The sequence below is a fragment of the Nipponia nippon genome, unplaced genomic scaffold (assembly GCF_047370975.1).
Source record: "Nipponia nippon isolate SJK-2023a ecotype South Korea unplaced genomic scaffold, ASM4737097v1 scaffold_2, whole genome shotgun sequence".
Lineage (NCBI taxonomy): Eukaryota > Metazoa > Chordata > Aves > Pelecaniformes > Threskiornithidae > Nipponia > Nipponia nippon.
This window is the reverse complement of record NW_028262336.1, coordinates 52,373,871-52,398,483: the sequence shown is the minus strand read 5'-3', so window position 1 is coordinate 52,398,483 and position 24,613 is coordinate 52,373,871. Positions and strand designations below refer to the sequence as shown.

Here is a 24,613-nt window from a genome sequence, read left to right as displayed (position 1 = left end):
GTGATGAAAATCGATGAGAAACGCAGAATTCTGCATCAATGAAAACCTGGGGCACAGGCACAGACAACCAGTATGATCCTGTCTTCCCTACCCGTCGTAAGGGCTCTAGCAGTGGTGATAATCCATCAGCAGAAGAAAAATGATCACACAAAATGGCCACAAAAATGATCAGAGGGATGGAACACCTCTCCTATGAAGAAAGGCTAAGAGAGTTGGGGTTATTCAGCCTGGAGAAGAGAAGGCTCCAGGGAGACCTTTTTGCAGCCTTTCAGTACTTAAAGGAGGCTTATAAAAAAGATGGGAGCAAACTTTTTAGCAGGGCCTCTTGAAATATGACAAGGGTAATGATTTTAAACTAAAAGAGGGTAGATTCAGACTAGATATAAGGAAGAAATTTTTTACAATGCGAGTGGTGAAACACTGGAACAGTTTGCCCAGAGAGGTGGTGGATGCCCCATCCTTGGAAACATTCAAGGTCAGTTTGGATGGGGCTCTGAGCAACCTGATCTAGTTGAAGATGTCCCTGCTCATTGCGGTGGGGTTAAACTAGATGACCTTTAAAGGTCCCTTCCAACCCAAACTATTCTATGATTCTATGAAAAATGAAAATAACTTGATTCTAACCATTTGTCCTAGAGACAGAAACTTATCAGCAGGACCATTCAGAGTGAAGGGCAAGCAAAACAACTTCCGTCAAGCCCTGAGGTCTGTTCTTCAAAAAAAGAAAACATTTACGTTGAACAAACCTATAAACAGTAAGAGCTGAGAAAGCAAAACTAGTGTTTGATAAAGGACATACCCTTTATGTTTCACAGTACCACCCAAAAATAAGTAATAGGGCTTAAGTAAGTTTTTTCTAGCAGCAGGTTATTCCACATCTGCAGGTTTACTTATCTATAGAGAACCTAACTGGTAACACAGTATTAGACTGGAAGGATGACTGATGTGATCCAACATGGCAACTGTGAAGAATAAGAACATTCTTCATTTCCACTTATTTCGGTGCCCCATGTTCTAATACAACTGCTTTTTTGATACCCAAAAAATAAAACTTGATAGTTACAAATATAGAGTGATACATCGGGGGATTACAAAGTACTGTAAACATTGTTTGGATTTTAACTCTGTTTATTTGTCATCTCTCAAGTCCCTTAGAGAACAAAGGGATTCCTGTCATCACAGCACATTTATACACTAATGCTTTTGTATAAACATAAACACTGAATCACGAAGTTCTTTCTTCTATTTCCCCAAACACGACTATCCAGAAACTTCAATCAGCCTATTTCTTAGCTAGTTTAGGTTTAATCATCTAACCACTATGGTTCTCTCAGCCTCCTCTACCTTTTTATAGACGAATATAACAAAAAAATCAAATCACCCATAAGAATGCAAGCAGTAAGTATTACATCTGCCTTCTTATTTCTTATATGCTCAGGATTATTTTATCTATTTAGCACACCAATAATCTGACCAATTCTTATGAACTCTGTTCTATTAAATGGTTTTACGTTATCTTTTACTATATGAAAAAAAAACACTCTGTCTAGCAGAACAAGAAAGAAATTTTTATTCATTCTTTCTTTTTAGCCAAAAATCAAAACATCCATTATCTCACCCTCTCATGGGTGGTACTTAAATTATGATAGATTGACAATACTAAGAACCACTATTCCTCTTAAATTTTACAAAGCTATCCCTATCCTGCTGTAGCTTTCTTGTGTAAATAACAGTGGCTCAACATACTTTCCAGCAGAGATGTGAGTTTCCAGGCTAAGAAACCTGGAATGTTCCAGCTACTTCAGGCTAATGATCTCTCAAATGCACACTAATATGTTTGATAAAAGTCTCCCAGCATGTGTGCACAGAATGCTTACCATAAGAATGACAGTGCTGTGGGCAGGGCAAATCACTGACACCATTTCAGACTGAGTTAGATGCTGGAGGCACAAATTAAAACTGTGAGCTTTCATTTCAGTGGGCTTTGACAGATGGAAGAGTGCATCAAATCTCTAATTGTTTAAACCATTAACTCATCTTTCCACCTGCATTATCTTTGGAAAGAGCTCAGCTGGAAGCCTGAAACAATTGCTCACAGACTGCATTCAGGAGTGTGTATTATTCTAAAAAGAGTTGTCTTATTGAAACAGTCTGTTTATTTGGCTGCAGCATTTGTAAACTTATTTATCTTTATTTTCACATTTTCCTCTCAGTTCTGAAAACTCAAAAAATAGCCTTTCAGCCTTTCTACAGAATCAATCAATCAGGGACCACTGCCTTGGCTGCTGGGAACAAGAAAGTTGTATTGCAATTCACAGTGCATTATGATGATCCCCATTTATCTCCAGTCCTTGTAAATGCCACTGCACATGCAGCTCTAAATTATGCCTGCTGGTCTTTTGACTTTCAGTTGCTTACAAAAAGAAAAACCTGTGTAAGGTTGTAAAAAAAAAAAATCTCTACTTCACAAACTCTCTTGAAATGCTTTTCCCAGCCATTTTGCCCCCTCTTAGGGCTAAAATACATTTTTCACTAAACCAGCATCAATGTAGGGCACTTTGTCATTTCACATTACTCTCACCAGCGTTCAACTCTTATTGTTGTTTTTATAGCGAAGCACCTGTTGTGTGCTCAGCACTTCCAAGTACTTGAGAAGAACGGCCTCAGCCCTGTGGAGCTCACACTGTAAAAGCAAACTGGCAAAATGGAGCAGGAACAGCAGATGCCATGCATTTACATACAGTTTAGCAAGATTCGCTATTAATAAGATGACAGAAGGCAGTGGGATTTTAAGGACAGGACAGGAGCTTTGTGAATGGCAGTAGACAGGAGTCATTTTGGGCTTGGAAAGCATAAGTAGAGAAGATGAAAACACAGTGCCACGAATATGATTAAGAGACTGGAGCATCTGCCATATACAGAGAAGCTCAGAGAGCTGGGACTGCTCAGCCTGGAGAGAAGGTTCAGGGGGATCTTACCCTTTCTTCATCTGTGGAGATACTCAAAACCCAACTGGACATGGCTCTGGACAACCTGTTCTAGGTGACCCTGCTTGAGTAGGGGGATTGCACTAGAAGATCTAAAGAGGTTCCTTCCAACCTAAACAATTCACTGATTCTTTGGTAGATGTGTAAGAAATAGGTAGATAGGCACACAGAATAGTGACACTAGTGGACAGAAAGAGGCAAAATACCACATAAAGATTTTCAGAGGTTAAGTTCAGGAAAGGCAAAGTTTTAAACACAAATTATGTAAAGATTTGAAAGTAAAATCCAATAGCAAAGGTGAAGTCAGTGGGAGAATTCAAAACACAAAACAGCTTATTGCCACTGTACAAAAAGAGCAAAACTCCAGTGTGACATTGTTATCCTTGAAGTACTTGAGTTGTCCTAGCAGACTATTTTATTGGGCCAGACTCTGATAGTGTTTCACAAATCAAGTTGTACCTTAACCCACATGTAGCTGTTAGTGGGAGGCTGAACAACAAATTTAATGGTTACTGTAATGCTTTAGTTCAAGTGGATTACATAAAGGTGAAGTTACGGGTCAAAGTAAACAAGAGGAGTGAAACAGACCCTTCACCTGCGTGCAATCAGGATATGTATACAGTCAGTGGGTTAATATGCATAAGAAAAAAATACAGTTGTGAAAATGGGTGGATGTTTTCTGCTTTTCTCCTGAACCCACTAAGTAAACTGTATTTCATTTTAAGAAGCAATGTAATGAAATTGCCAGATAGTAACATCTGTACATAGGATAAAAACAAGAATACTATTTTCTACCCTCATGAACACTGGGAATTGCAAGTAAAGATGTATAAGATCAGCTCCAGAAAACACAAATCTAATAACAACCATATCTAGGCAAAATTCTTCTCTCAACACTGAACACACATCTCTACTCAGAATTTCTCATTAATGTCAATGAGAATTACGCTTGCAGAAAGAGCTAGAATCCATGCAGATTTCATTATGTGACTTTCATTTATAAAATATCTGCTAGAAAAGAAAAAAGAAAAATGTTCTGAGACCGATTGCTTTAACAAATTATAAACAAATCTCTAACAAAAAGTGTCACAAATATTTCTTAACAACAGAACTAGACATTCTGGTTTAGATGTTCAGTATATTCAATCAATGGGATTTCAAACACTGACCTATCCTACCCTTCCCTCCCTAGCAGCTACCATTGCACTAAAAAATGAAAAAGATGAAGTTTTTTTCTACATGTTGTCATTTAGAAGGAACATTTCTAGTATTAATGAGGGTTACAAGTGTGTATCAAAGCCAACTGACTACCTGTGTTGGGAACAAGTTGAATTCTTTAAACTGAAATAACAGATGAGATTATTATATGTTAGGTGAGAACAACACATTACAGACACAACTTCTTCATGTGTATAACCTGTACCTCATAGTGCTTTAAAATAGTTACTTAGGTAACTCAGAGTATGAGGTATCATAGAAAATATGACAAATCGGAGAGGAAAAGAAGGAATAAGAGCAAAGAAGATTTTATTTACATACCTACACATGTAACATATTTTGACATATGTCAAAATATTATTTATTTTTGTTTTTAAAGACAGCCTACAAATGATAGGCATGAAAATATTTTTAATTGCAATATGAAAGCCAAACAGTTTGTCATAATGTAAGACTTAAGTCCAACTTGCATAACTATACTGTATCTATCAGATTCCAGTTTTAACTGTCTTCCCCCAACCAGACAATACACTTTGCAGAGCTTCTATTTTGCATTTCTCTGCTGGGCCAGCTGTTGGCAACAGAAGCTAGGGTTTTATGTAGTCATGTATGTGGAAGAAAAGAAGGAAGTACCTACTTGTCTGATTCTCTCCCCAGACAAGCTTTTGACCCATGTGGTGTCCAGGAATGAGTAGAGATGACTGAGATCCAGGTGCTGGTCCAATGACTGTGTGTCAAGAAATACTGAGCACAGCCCAACCCAGCCCATTTTGCCTTTTCTCAGACCCTCCACTTTGCAGCTCCACTTTCTCATGCTGTTGTTTATGAGCCCACCTTCTCATTACTCAGCAAGTCTGACACGCTGCCAGTAATCTACTGATAAAGTAAAAGAAAAGAAATGCTAAATTTTAACTTTCATTATCTAAACCAAATCTGAATGGAACTTCAGGACATAAAGTAAGTTCTGTACCATGTAGTATCAATCCTCATGAGGGTGGCAAAGCTGGTAGGAACATCTATGCTGCTCCTGGGAGCACAGAGGGCTCTGAAGCATATCTGAAATGCTTGTACACCAACACACGCAGTATGAGAAACAAAGGATGAACTGGAAGCGTTGGTCATCTCCCAGAGCTACAATATCATCGGCATTAGTGAGACTTGGTGGAATGAGATCCATGATTGGAGTGCTGGGATTGGAGGGCTACCGGCTGTTCAGGAGGGATAGGCAAGGCAGGCAATGCGGAGGTGTCACACTATACGTGCAGGAGAGGTTTGACTGTACAGCCCTTACGGTTGGTGATAATGTGGTTGACAGCTTCTGGGTGAGGATTAGGGGGATGGAAAACAAAGGAGATGTTGTAGTGGGTGTCTACTACTGATCAGCCAGCCAGGATGTAAGCACTGATGAGTTATTCTATAGGCAATTAGGAGAAATTTCTGGATTTGTAGCCCTTGCCCTCATGGGAGATTTCAACTTCCCAGACATCAACTGGGAATATCATACTGCTGTGACAAGCAGCTCTGGGAAATTCCTGAAGTGTGTGGGAGCTAACTCCTTGTCACAAGTACTCAGTGAGCCAACTAGGAAAGATGTCCTCCTAGACTTGCTATTTGTGAACAGAGAAGGACTCGTGGGAGATGTGGTGGTAGGTGGCTGTCTTGGCCACAGTGATCATGAAATGGTTGAGTTTAAAATTTTCAGGTAATGAGAAAAAAGGTCAGCAGAGTTGCTACCCTGGGCTTCAAGAGAGCAAACTTTAAGCTATTCAGGGAGCTACTTAGCAGAGGACCCTGGGAATCTGCATTTGAGGACTTAGGAGTCCACAAGTGCTGGTTAGTCTTTAAGAACTACATTTTAGAAGCACAGACACAGGCAACTCCACTGTGCTGAAAGTCAAGCAAGCAGGACAGAAGACCAGCTTGGCTGAACAGGGAACTCCTCATGGAACTCAAGAGCAAAAAGAAATTGCATGATCTCTGGAAGCGAGGTCAGGCTTTGCAGGAAGATTACAGAGCTGTGGTTCATATATGCAGGGAAAAGACATGAAAGGCCAAAGCTCAATTAGAGTTCAAACTGGCTAGTGTTGTGTCAGACAACAAGAAAGGTTTTTTTAAGTACATTAATAGCAAGAGGTCTAAAAAAACCATGGGATTGATACTTGTTGAAGATGGTCACTTGACAAATAGGAATGAAGAAAAGGCTGAGGCATTCAATGCTTTTTTTGCCTCAGTCATAATACTGATAGACCTTGGGCTGTCTGGTCCTCTGAGTTTGAGGACCACAACTGCAGGAACAGTGACTTTCCATTTCTGGACACTGAAATTGTAAGGGACCCGCTGTATCACCTGAATGTTCACAACTCCATGGGGCCTAATGGGATTCATCCCGGAGTACTGAAGGAGCTAATGGATGCTATGGTAGGACCCCTCTCTATCATCTACCAAAGGTACTGGGAGTGTGGGAGGTCCCTGCGGACTGGAAGCTAGCCAATGCTATTCCAGTTTTCAAGAAGGGTGAGAGGGAAGAACCAGGAAACTATAGACCTGTTAGTATAACCTCAGTTCCTGGAAAAATTATGAAGAAGATCATACTGGGTACTATTGAAAGGCATTTAAAGAATAATGCAATCATCACACCCAGTCAACATGGGTTCACAAAAGGAAAGTCCTGTATAACTAATTTGATATCCTGCTATGATAAGGTCACCCAGCTAGTGGATAAAGGGAAGGCAGTGGATATAGTTTTTCTGGATTTTAGTGAGGCTTTCGATACTGTCCCTGACAGCACCCTTCTGGACAAGTTGTCCAACTGTCAGGTGAGCGGGTTCAAGGTGCATTAGGTGAAGTACTGGCTGAAGGGCAGAGCTCAAAGGGTTGTAGTGAATGGGGCTACATCCGGCTGACAACCGGTCACCAGCAGTGCTCCTCAGGGTTCAGTTCTAGGGCCAGTTCTGTTCACTACATTTATCAGCAATCTGGATGCAGGAGTTGAATGCACCATTAGCAAGTTTGCTGATGATACCAGACTGGGAGGTGCTGTTGACTCTCTCGAGGGACAAGAGGCCTCGCAGAGGGACCTAGCAGATTGGAAGCATTGGGCAATGATTAATGGGATGAAATTTAACAAGTCGAAATGCCTGATTCTGCACCTGAGATGGAGTAACACTGGGCGCAAGTATAAATTGGGAGAGGAGTGGCTGGAGGGTAGCCCTGCAGAAAGGGATCTGGGGGTGCCGGTTGACACAGCAGGCTCACCGTGAGTCAGCAGTGCGCCCTGGCAGCCAAGAGGGCAAACGACATCCTGGGGTGCATCAAACACAGCATAACCAGCTGGTCAAAAGCGGTGATTACCCCACTGTATTCAGCATTGGTGCGGCCTCACCTTGAGTACTGGGCGCAGTTCTGGGCCCCACAATCTAAGAAGGATGTGAAGATACTCGAATGCATCCAGAGGAAGGCAATAAAGCTGGTGAAAGGGCTGGAAGACATGTCCTGTGAGGAGCGGCTGAGGACTTTGGGCTTGTCTGGTTTGGAGAAAAGGAGGCTGAGGGGTGACCTCATTGCTCTCTACAGCTTCCTGAGGAGGGGAGGTGGAGAGGGAGGTGCTGAGCTACTCTCCCTGGTATCCAGTGACAGGACGCATTGGAATGGTTCAAAGCTGCGCCAGGAGAGGTGTAGACTGGACATTAGGAAGCATTTCTTTACCAAGAGTGTGGTCAAACACTGGAACAGGCTTCCGGAGAGGTGGTTGATGCCCCAAGCCTGTCAGTGTTTGAGAGGCATTTGGGTAATGCCCTTAATAACATGCTTTAACTTTTGGTCAGCCCTGAAGTGGTCGGGCACTTGGGCTAGGTGATTGTTGTAGGTCCCTTCCAACTCAAATAGTCTATTCTATTCTCTTCCTCTGATTTCCAAAGAAAAACCCACCAAGTTTTCAAGACTCAGCTTCATGCTTAATATATTAAAGATTAAAAGAACCAATTTCAGGACGAAATAGTTACTGGATTAATATTCACTGTTTTTCTCAATATATAAACAACATATGGATGTTGTCACATAAAAATACATTAGTTTGTGTGTACAATAATTCTCAAGCATTATTTTAATTCTAACCAACAGTACCAAACATTTTGCTCCTGGATAAGTTGTACAAAAATGTCTAAACCTTAAAACAAACTTCAATGCCAAAGTATATTTTTTTAGGGACTATAAGAAGTTGAAGCACACCAGATATCTACTGTAATTAGAGGGACAAAAAAGAACAGGATTTGTTCCATTCAATTTCTAATAAAAATTCTTATTCTTGAGACCATGATATTAAAAAAAAAAAAAGAAAACCAAGTACCTACCATAAAGTAATAACGAGAAGAATGAACACAGTAGAACAAGAGCAAAACATAAGAAAAAGGACAGAACTATAAAATAATATGAAGCACATAAGCTCAAAGAAAACAATAGAACTATGGACAAAGTTAGTCAAAAGAATTTTGGTTTCAAATCTATTTCCTAAGAAATTCACAGCAAACTTCACTGACTCCAGTGCCAATGCCAACTCATATTCACAGTGGAAGCCAAGCGTGCAGTTTGCAGGATCCCAAAAAAGCCCGCAATCTGCTTCAACTCTGCACAAGCAGACAAGTAGGAGCGCATGATAGATAAATAACTACTGCAACCAAAAATGGCAATTTATTTAATAATCCTATAGCTGTCCTAATTATAATAGAGTATTTTTAACGTATTGAAAATACCCACCTCATGCCAAAACAGGGCAAGCATTCAAGAGGTCTCTTGTAGCTTATCTTGTAAAATAGACCTCTGGAGAGATCTTATTAAATTAAACTATATATAAAATCATTGGTGCATATTTTGCTGCTCACAGTCATGATTTTGTGACTTGCTCCATTAAAATAACAAAAATAAATAGCCATTTGGGATGTAGGTAGCGATCTACAACTGTTCCTGTGAGAGCTAAAACCATTTTAGTTTATTAGATTTCCACCTCTTTGAAAAATTAGTAGTTCTCAAAGGTATTCATCTTCAAACTGACAGTTGTTGTCTACACTTGTATTAGAGGGCAATGGTATAATAGCTTGAATTAACTTTAGAGGTATTTCACGGACCAAACGAACTTGAACGGTATCTTATCATCAGCTATCTTCAACTACAGAAGTATCCTCAAATATAAAGACCACAGACTTCCATGAGGAAAAAAGTCATTTTCATTGTATGCTAGTATTACGATACTTTTTGCAGTTATTCTATATACAAAATTGTAGCCACAAAATTTCAACAGAATTTTATGCCAGACTGATCTTACTCTCAGAGAATAATGGACAGAGACTTTAGAACAGCTTTTTGCCAGTTCAGGTCTAGGCAAACTGAAGCCAAAACAGACATCAAAGGTGTTTGCAATGAGAAGAAAACACATGCAAAAGTCCTGTATTGGATGCTTTATGATGATTTTTTCTTCTCCATAGCTCCATCTCCCATCCAGGACTTCTACTTTTAGAGAGTACTGTCTGTCCTTGGAATGAAAAAAAAAGCTTCTAAAATAAAATTGGGATTGGTTATGTTACAAGAAGATGGACTATACTGTACCTTTTCCATCTTACAAATTGTTCTATGAAAGAGTAAAATAATAGAAGTTACTAAATTAACTGCCTCGTCTTTTACTGCTGTATCAGCTACTGTTTGATACATTGATGCAACTTCCAAATAAAATTTCTCCACTGTGTATCAGATGCAAATACTTGTGCAAACAGAAGGTGCTTCTGTGTTTCAAAGTCCCCCTGCTAACAAAGTAGCTGGATGTTTGCTGTCATCTGCACTTTAGCACAAATCACCTCAAAAAGCTGTGTCACTAAACACCACAGCAACAAAATAAAGGTGGACGCTGGGAGAATCCTTTAGAAAAAAATGTCATCTGAGATATTTAGCAGAATCACACTCATATAAAACTCCTCCATCGAGGTGCTGACAAGCAGTGAAAGGAATTTGCATTTTTAAAAGCTTAACTCAATCCCCTGCATTGCTTTGAAAGTTTCAGTTAGGTAACACAATTGTTTGACTTTGCATTGCAAAACACAGAAAACCAAAGCTTGCCTGAAACAAAAGAACATTCTGCTAATGTTCAGCTCTGCTAACAATTTGACCAAGTTTATATTTATTTCTTTTTCTAAATATGGCAAAGCTGCTTTCTTAAGGAAAATGTATTACCTTCCTAAGAAAGAATGAAAAGTATATGTTAAGTAATATAAAATGTAAACTGTTGTTGCATTTCAAATTATAAAATAATATTCATTTGTAGCATTCTTACACTGATGTCAAGAGACTAATACAATCTTAAAGTAAACCTTAAATTCATAAACTATCAACCTTGTTTTATTTTCCTGCGATGGAACAGTCAATAACAAATTAGTCTATTTCCAGTTCCACTCATTTCAATGGAAACTAGATCAGTGAACCAGTAATCTCACTCTTTAAATGTAAAGAAGAAATTGTCATATGTTAAAATCAAGGGTTAGCACCAGTATTTACATAGATTACATTATTAAAACAATACAGAACAATGCTACTTGGATTTAATCCCATTTGCAGTACCTTCACAGAATAAAGAATAAATATTGAAGTTAAAAAGGCTAAGTTATTGTAGAAATACATTTTCAGGAACACCAGACAAAAAACTGCCTTCATTATTTACAGGTAAATTTTCCAATGGATACATCTTCCATGATGTTTACTCTCATGGTTTAACCCTAGCCAGCAATTAAGCACTACACAGCCACTCGCTCACTCCCCGCCGCCCTGGTGGGATGGGGGAGAGAATCAGAAGAGTAAAAGTGAGAAAACTCGTGGGCTGAGATAAGAACAGTTTAAATAATTGAAATAAAGTAAAATAACATAATAATAATAATAATAATAGAATATACATAGCAAGTAATGCATGATGCAATTGCTCACCACCCACCAAGCAAGGCCCAGCCAGTCCCCTTATTTGCCTGAGGTAGGAATAACGCAGACTGTCTTCCCCAGCATATTTTTTACATGCACTACAGGGACTTTATCCCTCTTTACAGTACATAAAACTTTTGACTGGGCAGGGCCAGCTTGATTGTTCAGATCCCTACTGTTGACCAACCAGGTGGCTTTTGCTAAGTGTGTATCCCAACATTTGAATGTCCCAGCACCCATTGCTCTCAGTGTAGTCTTTAACAGTCCATTGTATCGTTCAGTTTTCCCAGAGGCTGGTGCATGGTAGGGGGTGTGATATACCCACTCAGTGCCATGCTCCTTGGCCCAGGTGTCTATGAGGTTGTTTTGGAAACAAGTCCTGTTGTCTGGCTCAGTTCTTTCTGGGGTGCCGTGTTGCTATAGGACCTGCTTTTCAAGGCCCAGGACGGTGTTCCGGGCAGCAGCATGGGGCACGGGGTATGTTTCCAACCACCCAGTAGTCACTTCCACCATTGTAAGCACATTGCACTTGCCATGGTGGGTTTGTGGGGGTGTAATATAATCAGTCTGCCAGGCCTCCCCATATTTATATTTCAGCCATTGTCCTCCATACCAGGGAGGCTTTAACCGCTTGGCTTCCTTGATGGCAGCACATTTCACATTCATGGATAACCTGTGCAATAGTGTCCATGGTCATCTCCAGCCCTCAGTCACGAGCCCATCTATATGTTGCATCTCTTCCTTGATGGCCTGAGGTGTCATGTGCCCACTGAGCTAGAAATGATTCACCCTTATGCTGCCAGTCCAGATCCACCCAAGCCACTTCAGTCTTAGCAGCCTGATCCACCTGCTGATTGTTTTGATGTTCTTCAGTGGCCTCACTCTTGGGTATGTCAGCATCTACATGATGTACTTTCACAACCAGGTTCTCTACCTGGGCAGCAATATCTTGCCACAATTCAGAAGCCCAGATGGGTTTGCCTCTGTGCTGCCAGTTGTTCTGCTTCCATTGCTGCGGCCACCCCCACAGGGCATTTGCCACCATCCATGAGTCAGCATAGAGATAAAGTACTGGCCACTTTTCTCGTTCAGCAACATCCAAAGCCAGCTGGATGGCTTTCACCTCTGCAAACTAGTTTGATTCACCTTGTTCTTCAGCAGTTTCTGCGACTTGTCATGTAGGACTCCACACAGCAGCCTTCCACTTCCGATGCTTTCCCACAAGACAACAGGATCCATCAGTGAACAGGGCATGTTGCTTCTCATTTTCTGGTAGTTTATTATACAGTGGGGCCTCTTCAGCACGAATCACCTCCTCCTCTGGTGATATTCCAAAATCTTTGCCTTCTGGCCAGTCCATGATCACTTCCAAGATTCCTGGGTGGTCAGGGTTTCCCATTCGAGCCCGTGGTGTAATCAGTGCGACCCATTTACTCCACGTAGCATCAGTTGCATGATGTGTAGAGGGGACCCTCCCTTTGAACATCCAGCCCAGCACCGGCAGTCGGGGTGCCAGGAGGAGCTGTGCTTCAGTACCAACCACTTCCAAAGCAGCTCCAACCCCTTCATATGCTGCCAATATCTTTCTCAGCTGGAGTATAGCGGGTCTCAGATCCTCTGTATACCCAACTCCAAAACCCTAAGGGTCGACCTGGAGTCTCCCCTGGTGCTGTCTGCCAGAGGCTCCAGGTAGCGCTGTTGTGCCCAGCTGCAGCGTGAAGCACATTTTTTACATCTTATCCTGCCCGGACTGGCCAAGGGCTACTGCATGGACTATCTCCCATTTAATTTGTTCAAAGGCTTGTCGTTGCTCAGGGCCCCATTTGAAATCATTCTTCTGGGTCACTTGATAGAGATGGCTTACAATCAGACTGTAATTTGGAATACGCATTCTCCGAAAACCCTCAGCACCTAAGAAAGCTTGTGTTTCCTTTTTGCTAGTTGGTGGAGACATGGCTGTTATTTTGTTGATTACATCCATTGGGATCTGATGACGTCCATCTTGCCATTTTATTCCTGTAAACTGAATTTCCTGTGCAGGTCCCTTGACCTTACTTTGTTTTACGGCAAAACCCAAACAATATTCCCAAGAAATGCCAATAGAAGCACCTTAACTACCCAAGGATGTTCAAGATACTGAGAAGTTGTTGCAATGAAGGAGGAAACATCACAGAAGAAAGTAGCGAAAGTGCCATTCTGTATTTCCTCCACAAAAAACCTCTCAGAGGAAGAAGTATAATTGCTAATTGTTGCCATGAGGTGGGACCCGAAGTACAGTAATGGCTTCAGTACAGAGCCCAAATACCAGATTAAACTCAAGGTCAGTGTTTTAATAACAAATTTCCCAGGCAAAACATCACTATCATTGCAGAGCACAGGAAACTACAAAAACCAACACCAATCTTTAACACATACAGCAAAAAAAAGAGCATGGTGCAGATCAGATAAACTAATGTCAAGAACAGATGAACCAATATTGTGACCGGCAACTGTTAACAGATGTAAATTCCTTAATACGCTCTGGTTAACCTGCTATTATCTCAAACCCTTCATGCTCCATGTTAGATGCCAAAAAAGGACTGTTGTGGTTTAACCCTAGGCAGCAACTAAGCACCACACAGCCACTTGCTCACTCCCTGCTGCCCCAGTGGGTTGGGGGAGAGAATCAGAAGAGTAAAAGTGAGAAAACTCATGGGTTGAGATAAGAGCAGTTTAATAATTGAAATAAAGTAAAATAAAATAATAATAATAATAATAATAATAATAATAATAATAATAATAATAATAATAATAGAATATACAAAACAAGTGATGCACGATACAATTGCTCACCACCCCATCGACTGATGCTCAGCCAGTCCCCAAGCAGTGGTCACTGCCTCCCAGCCAACTCCCCCCAGTTTATATACTGGGCATGACACCATACAGTATGGAATAGCCTTTTGGCCAGTCTGGGTCAGCTGTCCTGGCTGTGCCCCCTCCCAGCTTCTTGTGCACCTGGCAGAGCATGGGAAGCTGAAAAGTCCTTGACTTAGCGTAAACACTACTTCGCAACAACCAAAACATCAGTGTGGTATCAACATTATTCTCACACTAAATCCAAAACACAGCACTATACCAGCTACTAGGAAGCAAATTAACTCTACCCCAGCCGAAGCCAGGACATTTACAAACAGTCAGTACTAGAGTGTGTAATTCCACTTTGACCTACCAAAGCTCCCAAATCATTGTTGCTTCTGTCCAGGCACCATAGAAAGACTTTTGGACAGGAGAATCAGTTGACAATTAGCTCACTTACTATCTAGGCTTTCAGGGTTGAAGTGCCAGGATAGGACAGGACATCAGTAGAGCCACTGGGACTTATATCAAGATTTTTTTCAAAGAAATTCAGTGTCAGGCTAAAAATTAAATACCCAAACTGAATGAAATGTTGAATGTTGGTATACGTCGGTGCTGTTGGAGGATGATTTTAAAGTGATTGACATTTCTACTCTCTTATTACCAAAAATACTGAACAAACACAAATGATACACCAGATTTTTTTACACTTTACCAGTGTAAAGTTTGTTGATAACCACAGAATTATATTGGTTTAACTAAGCTTGATACTTATCCTCAAACATAATTCCTTTGTCCTGAAGGAGTAAATCACTTGGTTTTAATTTTGGATATTTTATTATAGGTTGAGGGTTCCAAATAAAATATAAACAGATGCTTCTGAAAACAGGCTAAGATGAAAAGCACTTAATCTAAAGGTTAGAGATTAAAAGCAACTAGGTAACTTAAATGAGAGGGGGGAAAAAAAAGGACATACCTTTGAACACTGTTTATGGTTCTGGCACCAGGCAAGTGATCCATTGTTCTGAAAGACAAAGAAAAAATACATGAATATTAATATTTCTTTAAGACATGATCACTCTAGCAGGTTTAAACAGAATTCCAGTTCTGCTTAGAGAATGATGGTGTGTCACAACATTAGTACCAATCCTGACTCCAGCTCCCTTGTGTTGAGTAAAAAGGCTCAAGCAAGTGTAAAGTAACCAGAGAAAAGTTAGGAAAGCATTTCATCAGGCAAGGCTTGTCGAAAACTGACTGAAGTCACCTTTTAGTCCATCTTTGTAAACACTTACTATCTAGATTTGCTAGGAAGCAAACAAAGGTAACACTTGTATCTAAGAAATTGATAGGGATTGGTAGTTGTTCATGAATGGAAAGCCCATTAACTACATTTCAATATTGCACAATACTTAAAATAAATTATCAAGGAAAGATAATGAATGGCCTTGAAGTAAATGGAAAATTCAATTAAACGCAACATGAGTTTACGAAAAGTCAACCATTCCAGTTTTATTTTACATTTTTTATAATAAAGTGCATTTCCCAGATCAGGAAACATTGTAGCTCTCATTTGTCTTGACTGCAGTAAATAACCAATGCAGTATCACATGGAAAACAATAATTTAAGCCAAAGGAAAAGAACATGATGAGAACAGAAAGATAAATACAAAACTGGCACAGGGACAAACAGCAACGTGCTGTTCTACTAGAGGAGCTTCTGAAGGGTCAACTTTGGAAACAGTATTTCCCAGTAGAAAAACACAGATCAGGAAACAGAACTGTATGTTTGTGGGGTTAACAGATGAAATATTTTATTGATTCACTTTCTGTATAGTGGAAGATCAAAACAACATCAGGAAGATCTAAGTGACTCTGTGGACTGAACACAAGAAATGGGGTAAAACTTTGCAATACAGAGTGCATATTCATGCACTTAGGAACTTATATGTATATATTCCATAATTTATAAGCTCATAATCTGGAAACAGAACAGATGATGATTCTGGTAAATTTGTTGTTCACAATCTGACTACAATACTGAGTCTATGAGGGAGTAATAGGATGTCCTTTCATATGAATTAGGAAAGGTATTTCCACAGGGATGAATTCATGTGATTGTAATACGCCTTCACCTTCGACAGTCTCCAGCGAAGAGGAATTCAGGCAGGCCAGAATGCAAAGGACTAGCAGGACTACACTATATTCTTTTTGTTTTGGTTTGTTTTTTTGTTTGGGTTTGGGTTTTTTTTAGTAAGGAGAGATTCAGATAACAGAATAATACATATACTTATCTTTTTATGTATAAAATCACAGAGGTAAAGCAAAAATTATTCTCTGGATGTACAACAACTACAATTAAGAAGCAGAAACAGACACATTACCATGCATTGTAACTAAGCCAACTAGACTAGTTTCTCAAAACAGCAGTACTCTGTTCTGATCTCAGCAAAGCTTATATGCTTGAATACAGTGGCTTGCTACCACAGCTATGAAGACTATGCTTTAAAGCTGGATGCCTCTTAGCGAATGTTTGAGATCATGTTTGTGCATGTCTTCATACAAGTATGTAGCTACACCTTCACACAAGCTCCTAAGATGTGGCCAGTAGGTCAAGGGAAGTAAGTGATAGTCCCCATCTATTCCACTTTTGTAAGACCCCCCTGGAGTACTGCATCGAGTTCTAGGGTCACCAGTACAAGAAAGACATCAATCTGTTAGAGCAAGGCTGGAGGAGAGCCACAAAAGTGATTAGAGGGCTCATCTGAAGAAAGGCTGAGAGAGTTGGCAATGCTCCACTTGGACAAGAGAAGGCTCCAGGGACACCTTATTGCAGCCTTTCAATATATGAAGGGGGTTTATAAGAAAAACAGAGAAAGACTTGTTACCAAGTCCTGCAGTGACAGGACCAGGGGTAATGGTTTTAAACTGAAAGAGGGTAGATATAGAGTGGACATACGGAAGAAATTGTTTACAGTATGGGTGGTAAGACACTGGAACAGGTTGCCCAGAGAAGTAGTGGATGCCCCATCATTGGAAGTGTTCAAAGTCAGGTTGGATGGGGCTTTGAGCAACGTGACCTACTGAAAGATGTCACTTCCCAAGGCAGGGGAGTTGGACTAGCTGATCTTTAAAGGTTTCTGCCAACCCGAACCATTCTATGACTCTACAATGCTATGACTATGAAGATTGTTCAAGTTACACACTCACAAAATGATTGAGGTTGGAAGGGACCTCTGGAGGTCATCTGATCCAATCCCCCTCCTCAAGCAAGGACATCTACAGCCAGTTGCGCAGGACCAGGTCCGGGCAGCTTTTGAGTATCTCCAAGGATGGACACTTCACAACCTCTCTGGGCAACCTGCGCCAGCACTCAGTCACACTCACAGTAAAAAAAGTGCTTCCTGATGTTCAGAGGGAACCTCCTGAGTTTCAGTTTGTGCCCATTGCCTCTGGTCTTCTCACTGGGCACCACTGAGAAGACCCTGACTCTGTCCTCTTTGCACCCTTCTGCCAGCTATTTCTATACACTGATGAGATTCCCCCCTCAACTTTCTCTTCAGTAAGCTGAACAGTTTCAGCTCTCTCAGCCTTTCTTCATTGGAGACATGCTCCAGGCCCGTCAGCATCTTCATGGTCCTCCTCCTTTCCCTTCCTGAAGATAGGAGTGATGTTTGTTTTCCTCCAGTCTTTGGGCACTTCTCCCAGTGGTCACGGTCCATCAAAGATTAAAGAGTAGCCTCAAAATGACAGCTGCCAGCTCCCGCAGCACTTGTGGGTGCTTCCTATCAGGGCCCATGGACTTACTCACATCCAGTTTGCTTACATATTCACTGACCTGATCTTCTTGCAACAAGGCTACATCTTCCTTGCTCCAGCCTTTCCCTCTGGTCTCTGGGACCTGGCATTCCTAAAGGTTGGCCTTGCTAATAAAGTCTAAGGCAAAGGCAGCTATCAGTACCTCAGCCTTTTCCATGTCCTGTGTAACCAGGTCCCCTCTCTCATTGAGCAATGACCTTTCCCAGTCTTCCTTTTGTCACCTAAGGACTTACAGAAGCCCTTCTTGTTGTCATTGTCGTCCCTGGACAGATTCAATTCAATTTGGGCTTTAGCTTTCCTAGCTTCATCCCTGGATGCTGGGACAATGTTTCTGTATTCCTCCCAGTTTACTGGTCCTTGCTTCCACCCTCTGTATGCTTTTGGTTTGTGTTTGAGTATTGCTAGGAGCTCCTTGTTCATCCACGCAGGCATCCTGGCATTTTTGCCTGGCTTCCTATTCATTGGGATGGACTGCTCTTGAGCTTGGAGGAGGTGATCCTTGAATATTAACCAGCTTTCTTGGGCCCCCCCTTCCCTCCAAGGCCTTATTCCATGGGACTCTTCCAAGCAGATCCTTGAAGAAGCCAAAGGCTGCTCTCCTGAAATTGTTCCAAGAATCTTTCCAGCTGTCACAGGAGCTTAGCCACAACACAAAAATACAGCAAAAAGGACCAGAATCCCTTTTTATCCAAGATGCTGTACACCAAAAGGACCAGAAAGCACAGTAAGTAAAAGGACAGAAACAGTATGGATTTTTACTCACATGTTCCCATCAGATAGTTTGTGGAAGCTAAAGCCTTCACACAGCAAAGAACATAAATCTGCTTTTAACATAAACACAAGTTATTCTAACAATATCAACAGGATATTGTTGCTACTTGTGCTTTAATGTAAGCGCACTCTTCTATGCACTGATGGACCAACTGAATTAAAAAAAAAAAAAAAAAAAGAAAGAAAATCTACTCCAAGATCAGTAGGAGAAAAAAAATTTTGGTTAGATCAGTCATCTAGCTGAGGGCACATCCTTTCTGTACTTAAAGAGATGAGCACAGCTCACTAAGATGGTTCTGTAAAAATACCAATGGCGAGTCACTTCCAAGGACAATTCAGAATCACCTTCCAAATTTTTCTCAAGCTGCTGTTATCAGGAAAGACAAAAAATGGAGGATAAGGTAATTAGGCTACAAACTTGTGTGTTTCAGCCACACAAGATAAATCACTGCCTTCTTCATTTTGAGCATTAAGAATATTTTGATTCTGATAAAATGCAAAGACAAGTCAGTAACACAGATTTGGATTAGATACATTGGGAAATTCAGGAACTGAAACTAAAGCATTGAACTTGCATGTTACTCTTGTACCTTAAGAACCAAACTAATGCAAAGTATACTTATGCTTTCCTCTCAACTTTTAATCTGAATTTCAGAAACTTTGATGTATGCTTTTTTTTTCATATGAGCTGTAATGCTAAAAATTTCTATTTCTGCATTACCTAAGGAGCTCTGGGGATGATAAATGTAAAGACATAGCTACTCCTTTCCACTTGTAAGCTTATTTAGGAGGAATTTAAGAATTTTAGTTCATACAATTTAATTTCAATATTTTATGAACATTTATTTTGCCTTATCTTCCCAGCAGGTTACAATGCAATCATTATTTGACTTTATAATACCATTTTTATCTGCCATTACTGTAGAATTTAGCTATCCCTAGGATTTGCTAGCATAAGAATAGCTACCTATGAGCAACATGTCAAGTCCAACCCCTTCAAAAAGAGAGAGACATAAATAGAAGAAATAAAACTTTAGAACAGCTGTAAATAACATATGCTAGCGGGAATACCTCAGTATTACCCTCAATGCTGTACGAGGATTTATTATTTCCATTTACAGATCTAGCCAGCAGTAATGTTAAAACAATATTTTATGTGCTACTTTCAATTTATCCCCCCTTTCTTCTTCATATAAAGTGTGACAGTGGTAGCTGATTGCAATAACAGATCAGTAGCAGCTCGCCGCTTTGTTTCAGTTATGCTGCTGCTTTCCACTGAACTAGAAAAAGCACTCCTGCTTTTGAATTATATCTGTTACTTGAGACAATAATGCCATAAATGTCCACATGTGTGGTTTTCCTACTTCATAATTTTAATGTCTACAAATGTTTTCATTTTTCTGCTGAAAACTATTACCACTTGAATTAAAAAGTAAGTTTAGCAAAACATAAAAGTATTGTTTAGCAACTTCACCTTCATAGGAACTAACATGATGTGAATGATCTTTCATTGTACAAGGTGAAGGAGCAAATTCTACAGGCTTTCTTTGAACAACAGTGTATCAGAGGAAGCAGGAATGCTAAATGAACGCTCTCCTCCTCCACTCTGCATCTTAGCAAATGGTTAATCAAAGTCATACACACATTCAGCTATGATTTTTTTTTCTGCTTTTAATCTAGCGTACCTGGCTGAAACTGTAATTTCAAACTATCAGAAATTTGTGTTTTATCTGTAGCATTTTAAATGCTCCCAGATTACATCCTCAGTCCCCTCATGTCTGTTTTCTTCAAACCCAGTCCTGATCTGACTTATGCCAATGAGAGTTCTGACTTTGTCTTTAGTGGTGGCTTAACTCTGCTGTGCAGAAATGGCCTCGAGGAAGAGTTAAATACCACTATTTCTGCCCATCTATAAACCTTCCACTAGTGTACCTTCAGGGCAACCTTAAAGTATCTTAATCTGTATGCCGAAGAGGAGAAGAAACTGTGCTCAATGGGGCAAACTCCAAATATTCTATCTTCCCGGCACTGACACATCATATGAAAGATGTCAGGCAGACGAGACTAAAACAGTCTCCAACATCACATAGTAGATGGAGACAACAGGAACTCAGGCCACCGCCTGAGCCCCACACACTTTCAGTCTGCCAGAAAGGAAATTGTAGACAAACAGAATCAGACCTTCAAAGACCAGAACTGTTTGACATGTATAAGGCCAGAGTTTACAAAAGCAAAGACAGGAGGGGAAAAAAAAGAGGAAAATGAAAAAAAAAAAAAAACCAGACAAATATTACAAGATTTATCATTCAAATTTTTCATTAAAATACAAGCCACAAGTATTTTCAATGAAACTGATAAATTGGCATCTCTAATCAATCTTACTAGGTTTCATTTCAGCAAGTATATGTGCACGCTTGCTTTCCTCTGGTAAACCATAAATGTCCTTGGGCCTAAACAGTTAAGATAGAAACATCTGTGTTCTGTGCCCTCTTATGCCTTGAAAAAAGAAAAGTTGTGCAACATCTCTTGTGAGAAAAAAGTGCACGTAGAGAAGCAATGAAGAATCAATCTTCATCTATCTACAGTGTGCCCCAGGGAAAAAAATTAATAACCTTCAAAAGCAAGTGAAAACTGGCCTTTCATTGGAGCAATGGCAAAAAAAAAAAGAATTTCCTTCATTTGCATCTCTGTCCATAATTATGTTAGGAGATACGACCCGTCTTTTGAAATGCCAGGGAGCAGCTGTGAAAAATGAGTTAGCCATTTAATCTGCTATGACAATACCTGTATACCTATTATCAGTTTTGGAAGTCTTTTCTCCCCTGCCCAATCTTCAATTCACTTTTGAGTGAAACCGCTATCTCTCAGAAGTGACCTCTCCTGATGACCTCACTGATTCTTTCAAAGTGACAAAAAAGCATAGAAATAAGCCCTTCAAATAACAGTAGCCACTGATGTGAAACAGAGCATTTTAGCAAACAAATCAATAGCTGCTGCAATGATGAATTTAAAGAGACAGTTTCCCAACATTTTCCTTAACCTTTCAAAAATCTCAACAGCATGAAATTATATGTAATGGTAAAATACAATTTATACTGTGCCTGACATACATTTCCTGACTGCATGTTCACTAAGACACAAATTAATATAGGGACTTATCTATGGCAGTGCTGTGTGTCCCCAGGCCCAAATCAAAAGTGTGGAATTAAGGTGCAGAATAGAATCAACAAATTCAAACAAGGCTTTCTCGTTCCCAAATACCAAAGCATGCACCTAGGAATGAATTTCAGAAAAGCCTGTATGCTTAGTGGGGAGAGATATCAAACCCAGCAGATCAGAAATGCCAAAGAAAAATTTATTTCTCAAAGCCTTTCTCTTGAGATTAAACACGAACTTGTAGTAGATGTATGGACAGGGGAACCACAGTCACACCTCCCCTGAGCTCTGGTATTTAGTTATCCTTTTGCATATAAATAACCAGAACACATTTATCTTTGAAAATATGGCAGAAAAATGAAAAGACAATACCCTTTTATAGAGCAGATTGAACACTTGCCGCAGAAGTCCTTCACCAAGTGAGAGCAAATTTATGCCCTTATGCACTTTGAAATTACTCTTAGCAACAGGCTAGAGTAAATTATTTTCACTGTTGTTTTTCAATTTTCCTTAACTTTCAGTTTATAGTTTTGATTCCTCCAAAGAAATTAGCTGATATTTTCACCTTTGTCATATGTTTCAATGTTGTGTGTGCAGGGCCCTAAAGACATGAGTAGGCCTTAACAGCCCTGACCTGCCTCACCCTCACCTCCTGCCCATGGGCCCAGAAGTCCCATTTCAGCCTGGCTGGGGCCATCAATCCTTCCGTGAGCCATGCTGCAGCTGTGCCTATCTCTGGCCCTGCCTCTTGGATGGACATTTCACCTATGCGGCAGAGAGGTCATCTCCTGGGTGTACCCTGTAGCTTGTCTCTGGCCCCGTCTCCTGGCTAGACCTGGGACTCCTTGCTGAGGCCTCATCTCCAGCCCTGTCTCTGGCCCTGTCTCCTTTTAGAATAGAATAGACTATTTGAGTTGGAAGGGACCTACAACAATCACCTAGCCCAAGTGCCCGACCACTTCAGGGCTGACCAAAAGTTAAAGCATGTTATTAAGGGCATTACCCAAATGCCTCTCAAACACTGACAGGCTTGGGGCATCAACCACCTCTCCGGAAGCCTGTTCCAGTGTTTGACCACACTCTTGGTAAAGAAATGCTTCCTAATGTCCAGTCTACACCTCTCCTGGCGCAGCTTTGAACCATTCCAATGCGTCCTGTCACTGGATACCAGGGAGAGTAGCTCAGCACCTCCCTCTCCACCTCCCCTCCTCAGGAAGCTGTAGAGAGCAATGAGGTCACCCCTCAGCCTCCTTTTCTCCAAACCAGACAAGCCCAAAGTCCTCAGCCGCTCCTCACAGGACATGTCTTCCAGCCCTTTCACCAGCTTTATTGCCTTCCTCTGGATGCATTCGAGTATCTTCACATCCTTCTTAGATTGTGGGGCCCAGAACTGCGCCCAGTACTCAAGGTGAGGCCGCACCAATGCTGAATACAGTGGGGTAATCACCGCTTTTGACCAGCTGGTTATGCTGTGTTTGATGCACCCCAGGATGTCGTTTGCCCTCTTGGCTGCCAGGGCGCACTGCTGACTCACGGTGAGCCTGCTGTGTCAACCGGCACCCCCAGATCCCTTTCTGCAGGGCTACCCTCCAGCCACTCCTCTCCCAATTTATACTTGCGCCCAGTGTTACTCCATCTCAGGTGCAGAATCAGGCATTTCGACTTGTTAAATTTCATCCCATTAATCATTGCCCAATGCTTCCAATCTGCTAGGTCCCTCTGTGAGGCCTCTTGTCCCTCGAGAGAGTCAACAGCACCTCCCAGTCTGGTATCATCAGCAAACTTGCTAATGGTGCATTCAACTCCTGCATCCAGATTGCTGATAAATGTAGTGAACAGAACTGGCCCTAGAACTGAACCCTGAGGAGCACTGCTGGTGACTGGTTGTCAGCCGGATGTAGCCCCATTCACTACAACCCTTTGAGCTCTGCCCTTCAGCCAGTACTTCACCTAATGCACCTTGAACCCACTCGTTCCACAGTTGCCCCTGGCTGCCCCTGACCCTGGCTCATCACTTGCCGTGCCTGGGGCTGTTGATGACCCAGTTACCAGCACCCAGCTCTGCCCACCCTGTGGGGCTGCTCCCCTCGACGAGGCCACGGCCTGCGATGGGGTCACCCTCGGCCCCTGGCTCCCCATTACCTGGGAGCAGCCAGCCCTCACTGAGCCTGATAGCAGGAGGCTGTGCTTTGGGGTCTATAATATCTTCATTTTCTCCTGATGTATAACAAATATCCTTAGACTTTGCTCCAGTTAACAGAAGTACAAAGCAAAATTTCAACAACAAAACCAAATAAAGATCACCCAAACCAGGCAAAACAACAAAACATATAAAACCTACCAAAACAAACAAAAAATCACTGCATAGGACATGAGAAAAGGTAAGAGAACAAACAGTACTTATCGGATATTAGTCACATCGTTTATTATATTACCATCAGACACTTGGATAAGTTTATGATGAGTGTGTTAGGTAAAAACTTACTTAGCATTAAGCCTAACTATGTACATATATTTCCTCTGCCATCTTACAAGTACATACAATTCTTTTTATAAAAAAAATATTAACTGAGCAACAGTATTCTGAAAAGGAAGACAGGGAAAAACACAACTTGGAACATATACCTGGAGTTCATCCTCCTTAGCAGAAGCCATTTCTATAGCACAGATGTTTAAACTGTAGAAAAGTAAACGTTAACCCAAAGTAATTAAGTTAAAGAGGTGACTGAATGTAAGAAATACTTATAAAACTGATCAGCCTAACAATTCATTCTGGTGACATAACTGCACTTTGTAAATATAAACGAAAATTAAATTATCATGGGTAACAGCTTGACTAACACTGCAGTCTAATTTTAAACATCCAGATTGAACAT

General features: G+C 40.8%; 1 protein-coding gene across 2 annotated transcripts in view; it reads right to left on the bottom strand.

Moving 5' to 3' along the window:
- The window catches only part of ANOS1 (anosmin 1), a 149,384-nt gene that overhangs the window by 105,835 nt on the left and 18,936 nt on the right, over nucleotides 1–24,613 (bottom strand). For both annotated transcript variants that reach the window (XR_015705068.1, XM_087758953.1), the window contains exon 2: nucleotides 14,971–15,018. Coding sequence is in view for 1 of the 2 variants with exons in the window: in XM_087758953.1 (XP_087615079.1) it covers nucleotides 14,971–15,018 (48 nt within the window). In the remaining variant the exon portion in view is untranslated. The remainder of the gene's footprint in view (nucleotides 1–14,970; nucleotides 15,019–24,613) is intronic.